Consider the following 13,695-nt stretch of genomic DNA (forward strand, 5'->3'; position numbering starts at 1 on the left):
AAAAAGCGATCATTACAGCATGGCACCGCAATACCTTTCAAGTTGGTGCGTAACATATGCAAAAAAGGCTCAATAGCAATAGAATAGAGCATGCCTGACAATGGACACCCCTGCCTGATCCCCCTGTGTACACTAAAAGGAGCGCTCAGGCCACCATTCACCTTAAGAATACTTTCGATGTTGCAGTACAAGGTTCTGATCATGGCTCTAAACCCCACACCGAAACCCAAAGTCTCTAAAGTGTGCCACAGGTACGGATGTTCCACCCGATCAAACGCCTTCTGTTGGTCCAGCGAAACAAGGCCAGCATTGATACCCACTTTACCAAAGACAGTCAGCATATCCCTGATGAGAGTTATGTTATCAAAAATGGAGCGCTCCAGAATGCAATAAGACTGGTCAGGATGCACCACCTGAGCCATGACTTTCTTAAGTCTCAAAGCAAGAGCCTTAGACAAGATCTTGTATTCAGTGCATAAAAGAGAGACAGGGCGCCAGTTACTGATGTCATGTAGGCACCCCTTCTTGGGCAACAGTGTAATGACTGCCCTACGGCAGCTAAGTGGTAGTGAGCCTTTTTCCAAGCTTTCGCGGAGTACATCCAGGAGGTCTCGCCCAATGGTGGGCCAAAACGCTTTAAAGAAACTAACTGAAAGGCCATCTAAACTTGGGGCGGGGCCATTGGGCATGGTCCAAAGAGCCTGCTCTAGCTCCAAGAGCGTCAGGGGCCTGTCCAAATCTACACATGAGTCCTCAGTTACTTTGGGTAGCCCATTAAATAAACCACTGTCAAAGTTGTCAGAACACACCCACTCTTTTTTGTACAACTCAGAATAGAATGCTCTTGCACAGTTGCGAATCTGTGCCGGATCAGTCAGCTCCTGGCCTGTTGCCGACCTTAGAGCATGCATGGTCCTGCTCTGGCCATTTTTCCTTTCCAGGTTAAAGAAAAATTGGGACGGGGCATCCATCAGAGTGACATTTTGAAAGCGCGAACGAACCAGAGCTCCCTGTGCTCTGACGTCCAGAAGCTCAGCTAACCTGCCTTTTTTATCCTCTAGGAGTTTGACATGTGTCTTGTCCACTGTTGTAGTTGTAACACCCTGTAATTTCAAAATGCCATCTTCCAGACTTTTCAAAGAATGAATTAAATCTTTTGTAACATTAGCCGTATACTGCTGACAGAGTTGTCTAATCTGGATTTTACCATAGTCCCACCACTGCTGCAGAGAGGAAAAGAGACCTCTTTGCTGTCGAAACCCCTCCCAGAAAAAGGTCAAGGTATCTTTAAAATGCTTATCACCCAGGAGTGCTGTGTTGAAACACCAGTAGGCACTTCTGGGCTTCTGCATCTTAATAAAAGCATTGCACACCACAGCACAGTGGTCAGAGAATGCAGAGGGCAAGATTTGACAAGATTTCACCAGGTTAAGGTGATGCCTGAAAACATAAAACCTGTCAAGTCGCGCTAACGTGATGTAGTTTTCTCTGGTGTGAGACAACGTATACTGTCTGGCATCCTGATGTAAAACCCTCCATACGTCACACAAGCTGTAGACATTAGTAAGCTGTGTTACTGCTTTTTGGGAGGGGACATGGGGTTCTAGATGGTTTCTGTCTAGTTTGTCGTTTTCAGTGCAATTAAAGTCACCGCCCATAAAGAGCACATCTTCCTGGTCTAAATCTTTTAATGCTTCATTCACTTTGTTAAAAAACACGACACGTTCCGACCCTATTGTGGGTGCGTACACATTAAGGAAGACCATGTTGAAATTGTCAAAGGTCGCTTTCACCTTCAAAAGCCTACCCTGAACTATTTCCTCTGTTACACATGACAAAGGCAAAAAAGCCTTAGAAAAAAGAACAGCCACGCCCCCACTTAGGGATGAAATATGGCTTAATATGATCTGCCCATCCCACTCCTTCTTCCAATCTACCTCATTTTTAAAATCGCTGTGCGTCTCTTGGACCCTCATTATATGAACTTTCTTTAAATCGATGAAGTCATACAATTTCAGCCTTTTCCTTCCATCTCTAGCACCGTTTAAATTAAGAGAGCCAATCTTGATGGAATTAGACATAATAAAGAGCTAGGAGGACTTTTCACCACGCAACTTCACTCGATATACCTCCGGGTCCGCAAAAGCCCCCTCCTTCATCAACAAAACAGCGTCATTCACAAACTGCGGGCAGTCCGGAAAAAAGCGCTCCACCTCAACTTTCCGCCTCCCCTTCGTGTCATGCAGAAAGCTGTTTATACTCTCTGCCGTGTACTTCCTATCCTCGCTGGAGGAGAGGTTTAAATCCCCCTGCGAGCAATCAGACCAGTTCGAGTCGATGGATTCACCATCACTATCCTGCTCTACATTTGCGTCATCATCCTTCTTTATTTTAGACACTTTATCCTCCACCGGGTCTGTCTTTCTTTTCACCGTGTCTATGTCAATAGGCTGCGCCTCCTCTACTGACGTCTGCGGAGCTGCCAGTGTCCTTAATGACAGCCCCTCATTGCTTTCAGGTTCGCCTCCACCCGCAGCCCGCTCCTCAGCTAAAAAGATCGCCACAGCAGGCTCAATCACTGCCGCATCACCCGCCACTGTTTCCGTGCAAAGCACAAAAAGGTCACCATCGGATTTCACATCCCCCTCAAGTCCGCTTCCCTCAGTCATAAACACCGAGGGCTCCACCTCAGTGGCAGGGGGAACGCCTGTGGAGGACTCGGCTCCATTGCTTTCACCTGGAGTATTCTCCTTTGCAGCGTTGTCGCTCTTATTAGGACAATTGAGCACGACGTGTCCCACTCTACCGCAACTGAAACACTTCAGTGCAGTGTCCGACGTTGCAAACACTAAATAATCGAACCCATCCACCCTAAACTTAAGGGAAAGTTCTAACTCATCCATGCCACTGTTAAGTACCATATACACCTGCCTTCTGAAAGACACTAGGTGCCGCAGAAGGGGCGATTTACACCCCAGAGGGATTTTCCGAACGGAAGAAACAATGCGGCCATACCGCTGTAACTCCTTAACAATGAGTTCATCCTTAATGAATGGGGGTACATTTGAAATTATTATTTTCTTAGAGGGGGTACTAAGTGGGAGGACTTGTATGAAGGAATCATGGATTACTATCCCCTTCCCAACTACCTCAATGGCTTTCTGAACCGTGCTTAGAAACAAAACCACCGCACCATTCATCCGTGAAGCAGACTTCACATTTTCGTGCCCAATAACATTACCGATCGCCAGACTAATATCTTCCACGCTTGCAACACTTTCCACCTTTACCCCATGTTTTCGTGTTAATTTTTCGAACTCCATGCTTCCACCGGCCGCCATACTCCCAGCAAACGCCGGTTGCAGACTCCACGGGGAAACACGCGTTATTTACTCCGCCAAACTACAAGTAGTTGTGAAACTAAGTGCCAATAAATTAAATCAATACACAAACACGCATATAAACAACAAACAAAGGGAGAAAAGATAGAAATAGAGCTTGTTCACTCACACTCAACACGCAGCTCACTCACGCACGTCCGTTCAGGTCGAGAGAGAGAGAGAGAGAGAGAGAGAGAGAGAGAGAGAGAGAGAGAGAGAGAGAGAGAGAGAGAGAGAGAGAGAGAGAGAGAGAGAGAGAGAGAGAGAGAGAGAGAGAGAGAGAGAGAGAGAGAGAGAGAGAGAGAGAGAGAGAGAGAGAGAGAGAGAGAGAGAGAGAGAGAGAGAGAGAGAGAGAGAGAGATTTTTCACTAAAATAGGACATGCATTCTACTAGAATTCCATCAAACCATTAAGAATGCAGATTCCTTTATCTTTTAGATAAAAGGAGTACAACAAACTGGCAGCATTGTGTCTATTAGGAGAAAAAATGGGCGACCATTTACTGCTATTATTATCATATTTTTAAAAGACATAATTTCTGTCCTGTATGACAAGAACTACACTTTCAGTGCTTGGGACATCATTTTATATAACACAACCAGCCCTGGAAATAAACCCTGCATATGATGTGGTGAAATAGAAAGAGTATAGTATTCTGACATGAAGGGAGCCTTGAGCCAGACAGCCGAAGATCCCCAGTGACCGAGGTGTCAATATGTTTTTACTGCAGCTATGACCTCAAGGCTCTACCATTGCTGATGTTTTTGCCGTATGGTGAAATAACGAGCTGCGGCAGGTTTGAACTGATAGATGTTGGTTTTTGTCTGGAGGGATCAATTAGATCGTTTTCCTCCTCAAAATGGCTCCCTCTAAGCACACCCATGGCTCTGGTCAAATGGTTTGAGCTTGGTGAGAATCACGCTGTGATGAGAGAGGGCTATGGGCTATGAACACAGCTTTTCATGTTTGTTGAGGCCTGCAGTCAGGTCGCCTTTGGCTTCTTGATTTCAGCTTTCCTGGAACTGACGCATTGTGTTTGTGTTTGTGTTTGTGTTTGTGTGTTTGTGTGTGTGTGTGTGTGTGTGTTTGTCTTGTTCTTTTTTCCAGACACTTTGATGTGGGACTCTACAGGTGGCTCATTAGGTAAGGCTAAGTGTGTGTGTGTGTGTGTGTGTGTGTGTGAGAGAGAGAGAAAGAGATTGATTTGATTAATTGATTGATTGATTGATTGATTGAAATTGACATTGTTTATATATGTTTGCATGTGTGATAAACTGCCGAATGGATACTTCGACTATGTGGAAACACCATTATTTCCATTGCCCTTGTCTCAGCATTTCCACCTAAAGAGCAGAGTAACCTTGATGCTTGCTTCACCAAAGAGGCATACAACAGGCGTAGAACCTGGCCTGGTGTAATAGTGTTATGCCTCGCTGGTAAATCGCTCCAGAACCAGCAGACGGCTCAATAGGCTCCGGGGCAGCAGAGGCGCAGGCACAGGGAGCGGGCAGCCTGAAGCGGAGCGTTTGCCAGATGGGCCGTGCCCGCCGCTGGTTAAAGCCATCTGGATCTCACAGCAGTAGCACACCCAGCAGAGGCAGCTGGCAGCCTGGGTTTGGCTGGAGCTGGAGGCCAAGGAGGCCTGCCAGAGAGGTGTGGCTGCCCACACTGCTGGAGAGGTGTGGCTGCTCCATGCTGCCTCCTCCTGGGGCTGGGCAGGTGAAGGGAAGGAATGGGATGGAGAGAGACAGCCACTGGTCACAGGTAAAGTGTGTTTACTTTGGCCGCTGTCTTTTCCCTCCTTTGTGATTGCACTGCAGTGATGAGAGGAGGGATTGATACTTATTATGCATGTTTGTGGTGTGAATAACACCCTCTCTCTGTCTTCCTCTCTCTCTCACACACACACACATACACACACACACACACACACACACACACACACACACACAGCAATTTAATTACAGTCATGGTGTGTTTCCTGACTCCAGGTCACCTTCCTTCTGTATGGGAATAAGGAGTGGGAGTGGGCCTGTGATGGTATCAATGAGCAGAGCGAGAGAGAGGGAGAGGGAGAGAGGGGGGGGGCAGGAGGGACAAAGAGAGGGAGAGAGATATATATATATATATATATATATATATATATATATATATATATACAGTATATATATACCATTTTAGAACATAAATTCAAACACAAATCTGGAGCAAGACCACATACATCAAAGACTAAAATTAGAAGTTACTATCAAAGACTATCAAAATCCCATGGACCTCTCCATTATGGAAATGAAGCTCAAAAACAACCAAAAATAAATGAAAGATATAAAATCACCAAAATAAAATTGCCATCTTAAAACTATTCAACTTCTGAGTTTAGGTTATTATTCTGACATCTGGAATCAAGAAATCATAATCTCAATTATTAAATCTGGAGATAAATTCGAGCCTAAAGGGCATTTGTGTAAACAGTACCCTGGAGAAGCTATTTTGTACTATTATCAATGTTGGAGTCTTAAACGTCCTTATGAAGCACAATGTCCTGATCCGTCAAAAGTCGAATTGGATTCTTACCAGATTACCGCATTTCTGGTTTACACCCTACAAACCCTAATTGAGAGACATCTGATCCGAAACAAAACTAATTATGCATGTTTTGTTTACTTTTTATAAGCCTTTGATTGAAACAGGTTTTTTTTTTTTAAGTTTAAAAATGAACTCAAACAGACAGTTCAATCTTGCAGTGAGAGAAGAGAGAAAGCATGCAGGGTCTTCTATGCCATAAAATGACAAATTCCTGTAGAAGTTTCAATGTGAATCTGGATGAAAATGTTCTAATCACTAATCAAGCCAATTTCCCTTTATGGCAGTGAGGTGTGGGGTCGTCCAAAAACATCCAATTAAAACCTTGCATGCAGAGTTCTGCCAATGCGTCTTAAAAGTTAGATGTTCCACAAACAATGCATGCAGGGCAGAAATAGGCCAATATCCTTGGATTATAAAAATACAGAAAAGGAAACCATTAAAATGCAGTTATGTTAAATCATTATAAAGCCAAGAGTTGAGTAAAGAAATGTGACCCCTCACTCAGCTGGGTTCAGATCCCTCCACACACACTAGCACGTCAATAACACCTCAGGAACAGAATAGAAAGGCATCTGAAATTAGGATAAACCAAATGGCAAAGGATATAAAGCAAACTTGCATAACTCATTGGAAAACACAAACAAAAATACAAAGTACATTCTCATTCTAAGAAACTATTCTTTAGCATCCTATTTGACCCTAATCACAGATAAAAGAGAACCTCGTTGAGAACATAGAGAACATGTACAGACTCAGTGAGCATATCCTAGCCATAGAGGTGGGTTGGCACAGACAAACTTGGCTGCCCAAGGAATACAGACTGTGCCCCTACTCTGAACAAGGAACAGCAGAGACAGAGCTGCACTTCCTGGCACAGGGCGCATATGAGGACATTAGGCAAAACTATCTTAAAAAGATTGGCAAGGCCCTCGCCTGAGCTAGCGTGCAGTGAGGACAGACTCTCATTGGAGAAAAAGAGTAATGCTCATCCTCGCTGCACAATTCGTGACTTAAATGGAGGGACAGAAATGTATTTCACATAATTTACATGTGTTTATGTATTCTTTCTTTAGAGGGAGAATGAGAGGTGGAGAGAGAGAGGGAGGGAGACTTTTTACTTTTATATAAAATAATAACCTATGACCACTTAAATGTTGAATATCAAACTCTCTTCTACCCCAACCGTCACCACAGCTGCCCTTAAACACTCTCATCTACCCCAACCGTCACAACAGCTGCCCTTAAACACCCTCATCTACCCCAACCCTCACCACAGCTGCCCTTAAACACTCTCATCTACCCCAACCGTCACAACAGCTGCCCTTAAACACCCTCATCTACCCCAACCTCACCACAGCTGCCCTTAAACACCCTCATCTACCCCAACTGTCACCAAAGCTGCTGTTAAACACCCTCATCTATCCCAACTGTCACCAAAGTTCAACCATACTCTCCATACTTTTCAACAGCTTGGACATTATCCATTAGCTTGTAGAAAGCATGCTCCACCATAATGAGTGTTAGCCAAAGAGTGTTTACCAAACTTTTAAATGGACAAACAACATCAACATTGAATCATCCCATCTTAGAGAGAGAGAGAAAAATAGAGAAAGGGCAAAGGAAAGGGTAAGAGCGAGAGAGAGCTTTCAAAATCCAGGAGATGAACATTAAGAAACATAGAAACTGCAATCTCACTCCCACCAATCTGAGAGAAACCAAAAACCACCAGAGCAAAACTCGATTAGCAGAGAAAATCCACCCTCACAAAAGACTAGAGAGAACAGACTCTGAGAGCACAGGCTCTGAGGGCTCAGTCTGGCAGTAGAGTGCGGAGGGCGGGAACTGCCTAGAGAGGCCGGCCTGTGCTCTCGCTGATGATTACAGAGGGGGTGACACAGAGTTGCAGCTTCTGACCGAACGGAGTCATTACGCGCACCTCAGATATCAGTTCATGACAAACGCCAGCAGTATTTGCCCAGACATCACACATGAAATAAATGAAGGGCAACTGAAATATATTCTGTTAGAAGTTTTTTTTTTTTTTTTTTAACGGCACTAGCAGCAGCACAATATGTATCAGAATCTCAAAAGAAGAGAGACCTCTTAAAACTTGAACTTTTAACTTGAAACTTAGTGAGGCCACCATGCTGTTTGTTCTGAAGGAATGGGAGAAAGGAGAGACCCTTTTTAATCCATCTCCTGGCTCCATTTTATAAATCAGCCTTTTATCCATGTCCATTTCGGTCATGTTCATCTATTCCTGTTTTTAATCCTTTTATTTTTTAGTATCAATTACTTTCCATACAAATGTGTGAGAGTGTGTGAGTAACTTAAACATTTTTTCAGTGAGTCCACCTATAGAAAATGGTTTGAATACATTGAAGCTCTCTTCTATAAATCAATGTTTGGGGTAATACGTCTTACGAGCAGCATTGGTTGATCGCCACTGATAGTTTACATGTTTTGTAAGGTTATACAAATGACTCAGGTTTCTACACATAATCTTTTGTGGTGAGTGATCACTGTGTGTGTGTGTGTGTGTGTGTGTGTGTGTGTGTGTGTGTGTGTGTGTGTGTGTGTGTGTGTGTGTGTGTGTGTAGGAGAGTGAGGCTACCATGCTTAAATGGGCATTAAGTACTAAACAACCCCTTTCCCCTTAGCAACAGTCGATAAGGAAAAGCAGAGGATATTATGGAAATGATTGTGTTCCTACACAGATCTGATGGCACTCATCAATTAAACGTTGTTTGCAAATGGGGTTTTGAACTGCACACACACACACACACACACACACACACACACACACACACACACACACACACACACACACACACACACACACACACACACACACACACACACACAAACAAACAAACAAACAAACAAACAAACAAACAAACAAACAAACAAACAAACAAACAAACACACACACACACAAACATACACATTATTGCACACATGCATACAGACCGACACTCACACAAGCTCAAACTTTCTGCCTGGTGTTGTACACACAGATTTTCTCCACATGAGTATTCATTCTGGTAGCTCTTTTACTTGGTGGTATTTAACCATGAGTTTTTACCACGGTACCACATGGACACTTCCTAATGCAATAACACACACACACACACACACACACACACACACACCTAGAGCTGTTGCTCTTAATCCATTGCATTTAGATTTCTCTTTTAGGTATGCTGTTTAAAAAGATGCACTACACACACAAGCACACACACACACACACACACACACACACACACACACACACATACACATACACATACACATACACATACACATACACATACACACACATATTCATTGTAAGTGAAGGAGTGAGCGTCTGGGCCATTAACCGATTGCAGGCAGCCATTGTTAGTGTGTTTTATTCGCTAAATGAAGGGTTTCTTCTCTAACTGAGGGGGAGAACATATGGAGGCTCTCAGACGCTTCCTTTGAAAGTGAACAGCTGTACGTCCGTCCTCCCTGTTTTAGACGCCACTCCTCCAGATTTATGCCTTGTTTGTGAATGCACTTTAGGGCTAAAATATGCTGAATCAGGCCCTTTTAGCAGCGCAACAAAAGCCCCATAGAAATTCAGGAGAGCCCAGGAGCTGTACCCCCCACATCCCCCACCTATCTTACTGGGTACCTTTCCCTTACGCACCAACCCCCCTCTCTGGCGATTCATATTCTAATATGCTCTCATTTTCTAGTGGAGTGCTCATTGTTGCATATTCAGACTACACAATTTCCAGGGAGACCAGTTGCGTTGTCTGTCTTTTTTTAGCTCCCATGCCTGTTCTGTTTGTATGATTGTCATTATTCCCGGTGTTGAGCTCTGCCAAGCATCCCTGTCTCCGCAGACAAAAGATGTTTGATCAGCATAACATTTGCATTTTTCATCATTAGTGGGGTGTTTGTGTGAGGGTAAAGATGCTCTGTGCTCTGTTCTGTCGCAGGTGAACCGTGCTGCGTGTGTGGGACGCACTGTGGAGTGTGTGTGTGTGTGTGTGTGTTTGTGTGTGTGTGTGTGTGTGTGTGTGTGTGTGTGTGTGTGTTGGCGCTTGTGGTTAGTGTGAATATGCACATATGGAATGGCTGCATAATATATGTGCTCCCGCCTCATTCGTCATCTGGTTTTTGTCCTGCTCCCTGATTTTTTTTAGTCTCACTGCCAACTCTTCCGGCCCTTAAACCCCTTTGACAGGTTAGAGAAGATGGACAGAACAGAAAGAAGGTGAAGAAAAGATGGAGAGAACGGAATTAAGGAATGTGAGGTTGGAAGAAGGAATGCTGGGAAATGCGAGGGGAAGCTCCGGGGAAGTGTTTGGTGACTTGGGAGGTGGAGGAGTGAGTGGAAGAGGTGGTCGGGAGGGATGGGGAAATGGAAAGAGTGGGAGACTGATGGATAGAGAGGGAGAGGAGGAGGAGGAGGAGGAGGGGAGGCATTCTTCGGGGTAGATTAGGGCTAGATTAGATTTGCCTAGTGGTGAAGCCCACAGGGGGCTGGGCACTCAGAGCTCAGACAGAGAGCTGCTGCGTGCCGCCCGCCGCCCGCCTGCTGTCATATCATCATACCTACCTAACGGCCATCCGCCTGATGGAAATTTAGATTACATTTTACCATTGCCCCCCCATCAGTCTCCCTGTCCCCCTCCTCTCCAGGCCTGCACCACTCTCACTACTCTCCATTACACGCTCTCCCTCTCGCTCTTTCTCTCTCACTCTCTCTTTCTCTCCCTCTCCCTCTCCCTCTCACTCTCTCTCTCTCTACCTCTCCCTCTTGCTCTTTCTCTCTCACTCTCTCTCTTTCTCTCCCTCTCGCTCTTCCTCCCTCGCTCTCTCTCTTACTCTCTCACTCTATCTTACTCTCTCTCTGTTTTTTATTCTCTCTCTGTCTCTCACTCTCTTTCTCTCTCACTCTCTCGGTCTCTCACTCTCTGTCTCTCTCTGGCTGTCTATCTGTTTCTCTCTGTCTCTCTATGTGCCTCTCTCTTTTCTCTGTCTCTCACACACTCTCTCTCTCTCTCTCTCTCTCTCTGTCTCTTTCACTCTCTATCTCTGTCTTTCGTAAGCTCAGTTTCTCTCTCTGCATGACAGGGTCGGTAGACGAGTATCCTCAGGAACAGTATCTTATTAATCATAATATTAATTATCATGATAATGATAACATTAATAATCAAACCCATGAAGGAGCCCTTGTAAATTGGCTGAGGTCTGTTGGTCCAGATGTCACCAGGATATGCTGGGATAATTAACATCAACAGGGTGAGGATGATTGAGAAGATACAGAAATGTATAATAGTTAAAGTGACGGACCAAAAATCAATGCCTATGTATTACCATGCATGGCAGCTGTATATCGTTTTTTTTTATTTTACATTTTTGTTTGTCTGCTGGGCTTCATGGAAACTTATTTATTATCATATGGATTAAGCACTATATAGTGAGCTCTTAAATCAGCATCATAGTAATGCATGGGTCAGGGTCTGGGAAGGGTCAAGGTATGGTCTGTCAAGGTCTCTCTCTCTCTCACTTTCTATCTCTCTCTCTCTCACCTCTCACTCACCTTTCACACACACTGACACTCTCACACACACACACACACTCACTCACACACACGACTCACTCAATCACTCTTTCACACACACAGTCTTACTCACTCACTCACTCACTCACTCACTCACTCACTCTCTCTCTCTCTGTCTCTCAATCTCTCTCACTCTCTCTCACACACACACGCACGCACATACTCATTCACACACACACACACACACACACACACCCACACACACACATTCTGCTAGTTTGCTTGTTTTAGTCTCTCCTCTCCTCTTTACTTTCCTACATTTCACATTTAAACACAATTTAGATGTCTACCTTTTCACCCCCTTCTTCCTTAGACTCCTGTGTTTCCTGCTGCCTCCTCTCTCTCACCCACTTAGTTTCACACACACACACACACACACACACACACACACACACACACAAACGTTTCCTCCTGCCTCCTCTCTCTCTCACCCACTCAGTTTGACACACACTTCCCCTTCCTCCCGCCATCTCCCCTTCTTTTATGTTATGTAATGCCTTGTGTGTGTGTGTTACGCGTGCAGGTGTTTGTGTGTGTGTGTTGGCGTGCGTGTTGGCGTGCGTGCTGGCGTGCGTGCTGGCGTGCGTGTGTGTATTGCGTTTCAGGTGAGGTCTGCTGTGAGTGTGTGTTGGCGTGGTGGCACAATAGGAGTGTGTTTAGCGGGCGCTGGAGAGGTGCTTGAGAGGCCTGTGCGCTGTTTAATGCACTCTAATTGAGCCTCGCTAGAGCGGCGCCAGTGTGGAGGTGTTTGAGGCCCCTCTCCAGATGAATCACTTCAGACAGGGCCTCTCTCTCTCTCTCTATCTCTCTCTCTTTCTCTCCCTATCATTCTTTCTCCCTCTCTCCATCTCCCCCTCTCTCTCTCTATCTCTCTCTCACACACACACACACACACACACACACACACACACACACACAGACTCACTCTCTCTTGCCCTCTCTCTTTCTCTCTCTTTCTCTCTCTCTGTCTCTCTCACTCACACACACACACACACACACACATTATCTCTCTCTCTCTCCCTCCTCTTCTTTATCTCATATGCTCATGTTTTCTGTCCCTCCCTCTATCTCAGTCTACCTCTCTCTTCATCACTTCATCTCCCAGTCATGTCTGTCAATTCAATTCAATCGAAAAGGCCTTATTGGCATGACTGTAAGTACAGTTAGTTCCATATGCTCCTCTTTCTCTCTCTCTCTCTGTACCTTTCTCTGGATGTTTTATTGTTCTTAATGATCTTTCTTTCTTACTTGTGTCACCCAAGCAGCATAGATAAATGTACTTTGTAATTAAATGTAATTTACTTTTTTAAAACAGCACAGTCACATTGTTGGCAATAGGGATGTCTATTTCTATTCTATTCTATTCTATTCTATTCCATTCCAGTCTAGTCTCTTTCGGTCTTCTACGGTCTCAGATGTGTTGCCAAAGATTTTAGATGGGTAGATTAGATGCAAAATCTTTGCTGTTGCTGAGGTCTGGTAGTGTCTGGTAGGGTATATGAATATCTGTTGGTGTTTGGGAGTGTCTGGTAGGGTATATGAATATCTGTTGGTGTTTGGGAGTGTCTGGTAGGGTCTATGAATATCTGGGAGTGCCTGGTAGGGTCTTTGAGTGTCTGTTGGTGTTTGGGAGTGCCTGGTAGGGTCTTTGAGTATCTGTTGGTGTTTGGGAGTGTCTATGGTTGTGTGAATGAGCAATAAGTTGCTCATACATCACTGTCATTTATCTCTCACCGCTTCAGGGACTGAAATGTGGAGCTGGCCTAAATGTTTAGGGCTGGATGCTAGGTTTACATCCTCATCTCGGAATTGTCTGTTTGCATCGCCTTGTTTTCCAGTTTGCGATGGAAAATTTCAGAACTCCAGACACACTTGGGAAACACATCTTATTATCTCTTAATAATTAACTTGGTGACATTACTGGACTCCTGCCTAACACACACAGACACACACACACACACAGACACACACACACACACACACACAAGCACACCATCTGGGCCAGTGCTCTGTTCAGTGTAATTCCTTATGGTGATATACAACTCAGTCTTTGCTTGGGCCAGGATGTAGCAGAGTAGTTTGTGAGCATCCTTCTGCTTCTGGACAAGTTTAAAGCCCCAAATAAAACGT

The 13,695-nt window shown here is 44.6% G+C and overlaps 1 protein-coding gene across 1 annotated transcript in view; it reads left to right on the forward strand.

Moving 5' to 3' along the window:
- hhat (hedgehog acyltransferase) overlaps positions 1 to 13,695 on the forward strand; it is a gene marked incomplete at its 5' end in the record, with an annotated part of 55,326 nt that overhangs the window by 22,501 nt on the left and 19,130 nt on the right. Inside the window, one exon of the mRNA XM_080848503.1 lies at positions 4,488 to 4,523. Coding sequence (XP_080704629.1) covers positions 4,488 to 4,523 — 36 coding nt within the window. The remainder of the gene's footprint in view (positions 1 to 4,487; positions 4,524 to 13,695) is intronic.

Source organism: Sprattus sprattus (genome assembly GCF_963457725.1).
Source record: "Sprattus sprattus genome assembly, chromosome: 12".
NCBI classification, from domain to species: domain Eukaryota; kingdom Metazoa; phylum Chordata; class Actinopteri; order Clupeiformes; family Clupeidae; genus Sprattus; species Sprattus sprattus.